The sequence below is a fragment of the Bombus vosnesenskii genome, unplaced genomic scaffold, assembly GCF_011952255.1.
Source record: "Bombus vosnesenskii isolate JDL3184/JDL3185 unplaced genomic scaffold, Bvos_JDL3184-5_v1.1 scf7180000013275, whole genome shotgun sequence".
Lineage (NCBI taxonomy): Eukaryota > Metazoa > Arthropoda > Insecta > Hymenoptera > Apidae > Bombus > Bombus vosnesenskii.
In genome coordinates this window covers 90,935-99,986 of record NW_022882933.1, presented here as the reverse complement: position 1 = coordinate 99,986, position 9,052 = coordinate 90,935, and the positions used below count along the sequence as shown (strand labels likewise).

The window sequence follows — 9,052 nt, the reverse complement described above, 5'->3', positions numbered from 1 at the left end:
CTATTAATGTTTAAAGATTATTTTCTAATCTATATTAAGTAAATATTTTGCAATATATATTTTGTTTAATAAAAGAAAAGATGCAGTAAAATTTCATTTGGAAAAATAAAAGTATTGATGAACTGCACTGTATAATAAAGAATATTGTTTTATTTGTTTCTCTTTATATACAATTTATAAAGGCATGACTTAAACCTGTGTGATACTAAATATTGCATTATATGCGCTATAAGAAACGCGTGTAAAAATATTTTATGACGTTATATGACGTATCACAATTGTTCTTATATCATAAGGAACAGAATATGCAAATAGTGTTTCTTCGCACGAAATTCTTCGTTATACAATCGCATATTTTATACGATGTATTCATTGTTTTCTCATATGTAATCAACTTCATTCTTTTCTAGCGGCCATCCATTCTTCTATTTCTTCCACGCTATAATTAAACGGTGTGTTATTGTAAGTTATACTTACATTTTAATTGCAAGTGACGTCAAAAATTGTGCAGATATTAACAAATAAAGTGCGTATAAATATTAGTAAATAATGAATATAATTATAAGATGAATAATTTAAATATCAGGTAATGTAAATATCAAAATATGCAAGAAACTTACGTGCGTGGCACATCCGTTAAATTTCTTACGCCTGTTTCCGTTATAAGAACATCATCTTCGATTCTAACTCCACCCCAACCACGGAATCTTTTCAATTCTTCAGCAACGATGAATTTTGATTGATTTGGATTTTTCAGTGCTGCATCTAATAACTATATATCAACTATCTTTTTTTATATTGATTGATATGTAATATTTTGTTAATATTATTGAATCTTTATAGATTCGAAAAACTTTAATATTCAGTACTTTCTTCACATTCTTATAATCTATTATAGTTTTTTTACTTACGCAATCAATAAAATAGCAACCTGGCTCGATTGTCAAAACCATACCAGCTAGTAAAACACGACTGGTTCTCAATTTTCTTAAGCCTGGAGCTGATGAACGTTCAGGATGTCCTGGAAGATATCCACCAACATCATGAACATCTAATCCCATAAGGTGTCCAAGCCCATGAGGCTGAAAAACTTCGTGCAATCCTGCTTTCATCATTTCATCAACATCGCCTACTAATAAACCACCGGTTTTTAATGAAATTAACATAGTTTTATTTGCTAAAAGATGCATATCTGTCCAAAGAACATTAGGCTTTGCAGCATCCATCACTGCATCACGAGCAGCCAACACTGCATTATAGATCATTTTTTGGTCTTCTGTAAATTTTCCATTAACTGGAAAACTACATGTAATATCAGCTGCATATCCACAGTAGTTTCCACCCATGTCAAAAAGGCTTATAGATAAAAAATAATATTTTTTGTAAATAAAATAAATTTCAATTAAAATGTCAGAGATCAAAACTTACCACATATCACCATTATTTATAACTTTATTATTGGGAGCACCAGCATGTCCATAATGTAATATAGATGCATTATGTCCAGATCCACAAATACAAGTATAAGACACATGCCTACAACCTCCTATGGAGTATACATAATGCATAAAAGCTGCTTCTGCTTGAAATTCTGCAAATCCTGGTTTCACCATTTGCATAATAGATTTGTGAGCATCTGAGCTAACTTTAATCACATATTCCAGTACCTTAATTTCTTGTGGAGATTTTATGACTCGACTATAAAGAAAAGAAATACATATGTCTTCACATGAAACTTACATCTTATTTTATAATAATATAATTGTCAATAATTATATAAGAAATTATTCAGTTTTCATCTATGAAAAATTTTATTCTACACATTATACAATATATTTCATTAGATTACTTTTACAATTTCTATCAAAAATAGAGAAATTTATATTTTATATTTCTGTTACGTATATGTTATACAGAATTTTCTGCAGAATGTAAACTTTTCAACAAATAAGATAACAATTTATTAGATTGATTCCAGAGTTCTTGTATTGTTGCATAATCTAACATCATGACTTTAAAACCTAATTTCTTAATCTGTCTCTTTTTCATTATTTGTGGTCCTATTAAATGTCGCGTATTTCTACAATAATACTCTGGTAAATAAATAAAAACTGCAGTATTTACATTTTTCTCCTGATCTAAATTCAAATGAAATACCGACGTGGATACCATATGCGGATGTATAAGAATATCAAGAATATAGAAATTAATAGGTGGTAGTCTATTCAATATCACATTTTTACTCAATTTTTGTTCTCCCCCTACCAAAGATGCCAATGGTTGATATATCATGTTCACTGCTCTTCTAATTCGAACATCTAAAACTAAAGGTTTCTCTACTCTTCTTAGGGGAAAATGTAAAGATGGATATTCCTTAGACTCTAAAAACATGGTAGCATCTAGTAATTTCAACTTATTTTTTATGCGATTAGAGAATACAGAATGATTTCTCAAATGAATTTTATGCAGTAATTGTGAAATAAATATCTTATCAAAAAATTTAACAGGATATTTTTCCAAATAAGTACAAGAAAGAAGAATATCTAAAGCATCATCTAATTTCAAATCATGAAATTTTATTGATAACACATCATCAAAAGTTTTCCAAAATTCAGTACTATTGGGAGGATGTACATATAATAATCCAAATGGTGTAAGAATAGAAGACAATGAAGAAGTTGATATATTCATAGCATGTTTCATAAAATATTCCCCACATTCTGATAGGATTCTTTCATTTCTGATTTGCAAATCCTTACAATAATTCATAATTGTAGCTATTAATTTTGAATCATCAATTTGTGATGCTTTAGATTTCAAATAGCCTTGTAAAGTACTTTCTATTCTATCATCAATGTAATCTTTTACATGTAAACTATGTATAAAATTTATTAAATCTTTTTCACTACATGCATTCATGCTTATACTTGCCCACTTACTGGCACTCATTAAACATTTCATTGCAGAAACATCATCATGAAAAGAATCTAGTATTTCTGCAATTTGTGTGCCTGTTAATTTTAACCAACAGTCAGAAAGTTTTCTCTCTAAAATAAGTTTGACCATATTTTTACTTTGATTAAAATACTTTAATACTTTAAATAATGCTACTAATGTATATGTATTAATCTCTTGCTCTTGAAGCAAAATACCAACCCATAAGGTATCTATTGATTTACGGTACTTAGAATCTTTATAAGATGATAAAATCTTTATTAAATTTACTAATTGTGCAGGTGAAAACTCTCCATCTGTTGCTCGACTTAAAGCTTCATCACACATGAAATCTCTATATATATTTCTAGATGGACTAACTTTATCCTTTTTTAGGGCTATCAGCCCCTGAACTATTATTTCAGCATCATTACTATTAATAATTAATTTAATCAATTGTTTCATTATCATATCTCTAGTAGTATTATCAACATCAAACTGCCTATTTCTTTGCATTTTATTAGACTTCTGTTTAAACCAATTATTTTCTAAGTCTATAACTTTTCTTAATCCTTCTAAAGCTACTCTACAATTGATTTCTTGTGAGATCTTGTTGTCTAACGTAGGATAGGCACCATTAGTTGCATTGAACAGTTGTAATCCTTGCAATGCCTCTTCTACGTTCAAATCTTTGAAACAGTCAAGATCTGAATAAAATAATATTGCAGTTCCCTCATCTGTTTCTATGTCTATTCTTTGGTTTAATGCTTTGTTTTTCACATTAGTGTTACTTTTGGAACTTGCATTACTTTTAACTTTAAATGTAAATGGCTCATTCTTCTTAGATATATCAGGAACCTTGTAACAATTATCAATAATAGAAATGCTATTTTGATCTTTATTGTTACATATGGTTTCAATATTTTTGATCTTTCTAACAATTAAAGGCACTTCCTGTATTTCTAATCCCTCTTCTACAAGAATGCTAGTCTGTGTTAGACTTTGTTGTTCAGCATATTTTCCAGAATTGGACTCATAGCTTCGTATAATAAATTTAGTGATCCAAGCAGAAGATTGCATGCTCATACGCATTAAAAATTTTGTCCATACATGACCAGCTAGTATCATCTGCATAAAGCATACAAGCATCTAATAAGATTAAGTTTAACAATAATTCCTTCATGTCTTATTTAATGTACCTTCTCCAATTATGAAATGAAAAGATGAAGCAGTATGAAATATCTCTTGCAGAATGCAATAAAATTGTTTTGAATTAAAATAGATATAATGACCAGTATTTATATCTTGAACCTGTTTTCAATGATACTTTCAATTTAACGATTTTATAGAGCCATTATTAAAAGGCTTCATGTGAAAGACTTGTGACAAACTTACAGAAAATAATTATAACGATATATATCGATATAATAAATCGACAATTGCTCAATTTCGATAGCAATTTTTTAAATTTCCATATATCGTGTGAAATTTCGCCAATTTCAATTTGATATATAGTAATTAATTTTTACGTTTTATATGTTCTACCTTCTATATTCTACAATAAAATAAAAATTTCTTCTTTGGAGCCATTTATTTAACTCTTTCGGTCGAATTAACGTATTTTTACCAGACCGCATAATATTAATTTTGTAGCACTTACCATTCACATATTTCAGGATATAAAATTTTATTGTCAACTTTGAACCTATAACACGATAAAATGTAAATAAATAAATTATTTATAATGTAGAAAATATTGAAAACTAGTACTCACTGACTAATGCCATCAAAAGTTGCCTCTTTTGCTTGCAAGCCACTATCACTATTTTGACCATTCTAGAAGTATAATAAAAGAAATAAATATGTTTGCAAACCTAGATTAAGTAAGCTATTCGCTAAAAAGAAAACATACGCGTAGGTAGAATCAATAATAATTTTATTCAAAATTGTATTATTCGTGATTTTTTCTCTATATATTTTCAAGAACAGTATCGGAAGTAATAATTTAATTTTCATATTCTTCTTGACTGTTTTATGGCGAAAAATTGCTATTTAAATTTCAAGTAACTTTTCGCAAGAATTTAGTTACATTTCACTTCCGCGCGATAATAAATTTATTTTTAAATAAAATAGCCCCTAACTAAGTGTATGTAGTCCTTTAAAATATTTATTTTAAATACTAAATTACTAAAGTGAGAAGAAGATTTGCTTGTTTTGATTTCAAAACTTTAGCTATCTCATCGGTATAATAAGTTTCGTCTACTGCATATCGTTTTTTAAAATCGTCCAAACTATGTAATTTTCCTTCCCAAATTGCATATTCAGGCGGTAATCGTGGCATAAATAAAATGGACGTTCCTGTTGCTAAATCAAGGGCACCATAACATCCTGGCTCTTCAACAGCGAAACACCATTGAAAAAATGACTCCTAACAAAAAAATTACATAAAAAAGATATGTTATATTACTGTACTATATAATTAACGATTTATTTACCTGTCTGAATGGCCAGCATATATCAGTATCATTAAACGGAATCTCAACTCCTCCTTCGAGAATAATAAAAGTGCCTGTAGTTGGTACTTTTGTATTTGAGTTAATGCGTTCGACTAATCTTTTGCGATTGTTTTCAAAAAGGGACATAGGTACTTTTAAAGTAAGATTTCCCCTTTGAAAGCATGATTCTAATCCATTCCTAGAATGATATTTCTATACTTATCAAGTAATAAAAAATACGAAAAAATAAAAGCTTTATTTATTATTACATTAACAAACAATCTAATTTCCAATTTAATAGCAAATAATTTCAGTTCTAATTTATATAAACCTTTCCATCCAATAAAAACATCTTGTATATTACAATATAATATAATCTTGCTATATTGTTCCTTGTAAAATATCTGAACAATAATTAAAGAAGAAAATTAGTAACAACGTTGAAAGTTCTTGTAGGTATAATTTTCTATTAACAATTTAATAATAGCACAGAAATAAATAGGTCGAGTATTCGATATATCTTTATCATAAGAAAATAATACTAACAATAAGATTATATAGTTATAAAGTACTACATATGAACAAGATAAGCGTTATTCTTATTAGTGAAAATATGCTCTTAGGATAAAGAAATAACTAAAAAATTCAATGAGGATAATTTACTGTTAAATTTATTCAATATACGTACAATTTTTTTACAATAAAAATAATTACGTCACTTCAAAATTTTTTTACCGGTATACAAATTTCTTCGCCCAGTTATAATTGCTACATTTAAAAGTATACATTTTTCAATTTTTATTAAACATTTAAAATTTTGAAAAATACTCCAAAGCAATAAAATTCTAGTTTTATAAGACTTAATACAAAAATCTGTTTTAAAATGATATTAATATCGGTAATCGGTACATAATTATCGATAATTATCTACCTTACATAATCAAAAATTAGTAAAATAAGATCAATGATAAGTAACATTTTATTAAATGGAAATTGTATTTAACATATGATAAGTAAGTAATCACTGATTAACACTTTTATCTTTTTATTTTTGTATTTTTAGAGATTAAAACATATTTGTTATAGACTGTATTCAGTATTCTCTATAGTATATATAACACTTTATGGGGAATATGTCCAAATATTTAAAAAATTAATATAAGTATATTTGTTATGTTAAATAACAATTTATAATTCTATAACTTCAATTATGTATTAAATGTGATATTAGTATTAATGTTTTCATTAGATATAGAATTTGAACATTCTGTATATATGGGTATACCTAGCATCCTTCTTCGCGCATGCGCAGAAGGAAATTGCCTTTAATATAACCTTAAAGTTTGGCAAAATATTGTTGTAAAAATTAGAATTTAACATTACAAACATTATCGTATTTGCTAGAATAAAAGATAGTCGTTATGGTATAATTAATAAAGCAATAAGCAATATAATTGATAGCATTATGTAAGGGTATTATAAGGTACGAACAGGAAACGAGTTGGACAAGAAATGATGCACAAGGGAAAAAAAGTAAACAACAAAGTATTTGGAATACAAAGAACAAATAATTTGTTGCTATCATTATAACAATTATATATTTATATTCAATAACAGTATATCGATTCCTAATTAATATCGGGGATATAATAAGAATCAATAAATTGCGTCTATACATACAAATGCGCAGTGTCCGCCATATTACTTTCTCATTTGTCGATTTGTTGACAGAACAGTATAGTTTTCTTATGACACTAGTTGAATATATACTTTGTAATGTAAGCAATGACTCATTCAATGTTCAAATTACGAAAATTCCATTGATACTTGTAAAATCACTTTTCACGCAAATGTACGATTCACGACCCACTTTATTATCTTTTATCTGCAACAGTCTAAAGGATCACGTGATGAATTTCAACCGACCAATAATGTTTGCAACTTCCCGCGTAACGACATGGAATGATTGGCCTTTTGTTATCATTGCCAGTCATTACTCATTACATACCTGTATGTTATATATACATGTATTAAATTTATTCTTTATAAAACAACATGAATCTACATCAAATAAAAAGGGCAGTCAAATTTACTATGTTTTAATCAATGTAAATTATTTATCATTCTATATTATATTATTTTAGATCAAACAAATGACTTAACATGTTTTTAACCTTAAAATTTGATTATTTAGCGTCCTATATTTTTAATCAATAATTAAGACGAATCATTGTTAATAAACCTTGGTGATTTTTATATGAGTATAAAACTCACTGTTTTACATAAGCTAAATTAATGTATAAAAATATATCTTTTAGCTATGAAAAATGAAAAATATTATTGTACTAACTTATAATAGCAATAAATTGCAGATTTCCTATAATAATTTTTCCCATTTTTCTAACATGCTTCATATAATTTCCTGTCTACATATTTTTTCTTTTATAATAATATATCTAATTAACTTTGATTTTTAATAAATAATTTTATTGTACGATTACATGATTCTATGTATACATATTTGCAACTGACTGGCTACTTTAAAATATATATTTTCATTACTTAAAATTTTGATTTAAATTTTGAATCGATGAAATATTACGATTTGACATCTAATTTGTTCATGAACGGCTACTTGATTTCGAAGTTCTAATTAAAGACGGATGTCGTAAAACGTCACTGATAACGTACGAACGTGCATATGTATATGTATGTACATATTATTACTCATATATGTCAAAAGGAATAATTTTAACTATAACTATTTATAATCGCGTATATGTTATTTGCGTATACCAATTTCCGTTATCATCTATTTCTAAGAGGTGACGCAAATGTTTCAATCCAGCCACGTACAATATTTAAAACGTCAAAAGTTATTTATCGTACAGCTCTTTCCTTTAATTCTATCATATCGATAAAACAACTCAATATTCTTTATTAACCGTATTTTACGATGCTATCAATGAATATAATAACATAGATGTAAAGAATCATTCCCTTTTGTAATTTTTTACTTTTGCTCCTCGCTATCGACAATATTTCCATTACGTAACATTATCTGTATGTAGAGTAAATATCAAGCACCGGTAAATATAAGTTGATTCCCATAATCTTGTTTAAATGTAACTGAAACACTTTATCGGTATTATTATCTGACCACTATGCTACCATTTATAAATTAAGTTTTGAGTGTTTTTAAGGAAAAATAGAAAATTAAAATTTATTACTGATGTATATTAAAGTTATTTCTATATCATTTTTTATATTACATTATACAAATTTGAAAAAATATGTACTTAAGAATCTTTAAGAATAGAAAATAATTAAATAAGAAGTTCAAATATCTCAAAGATTCTGTTATTTTTTTATTGAAAGATTATCTCGTTTAATCACCGAGGATATTATGATATCCCTGTAATACCTTCACGCATGAAATATGTTTTCCATATATGTATGTACCAAGGTGACTGGATAATTTTCGTAACAAAATTTCTCCGATACTTTTTTATGGCAACAGCACGAGTTAAAATCTACATTACAATATTTGTAATATTAATACATGGCATAAATCAATATAGTAGCTAATAAAAAATTCTCAAAACAATAATTTCCTAAAATAC

General features: G+C 27.1%; 2 protein-coding genes across 2 annotated transcripts; both read right to left on the bottom strand.

Annotated features, from left to right (window-relative positions):
• Positions 1 to 126: 126 nt before the first annotated feature.
• LOC117231884 (xaa-Pro dipeptidase) lies at positions 127 to 7,484 on the bottom strand. Its single transcript, XM_033490758.1, has 9 exons — positions 7,110 to 7,484; positions 5,430 to 5,628; positions 5,123 to 5,362; positions 4,709 to 4,770; positions 4,595 to 4,639; positions 1,429 to 1,698; positions 912 to 1,356; positions 621 to 772; positions 127 to 439 (listed from the first exon to the last, which is right to left on the bottom strand). Exons 1-9 carry the CDS (start codon positions 7,127 to 7,129, stop codon positions 397 to 399), a joined length of 1,476 nt encoding a protein of 491 aa, XP_033346649.1. The 5' UTR covers positions 7,130 to 7,484; the 3' UTR covers positions 127 to 396.
• LOC117231883 (FAST kinase domain-containing protein 3, mitochondrial-like) lies at positions 1,811 to 4,489 on the bottom strand. The gene has a single exon (XM_033490757.1). The coding sequence runs from the start codon at positions 4,081 to 4,083 to the stop codon at positions 1,909 to 1,911; it is 2,175 nt and encodes a 724-aa protein (XP_033346648.1). The 5' UTR covers positions 4,084 to 4,489; the 3' UTR covers positions 1,811 to 1,908.
• Positions 7,485 to 9,052: the final 1,568 nt, after the last annotated feature.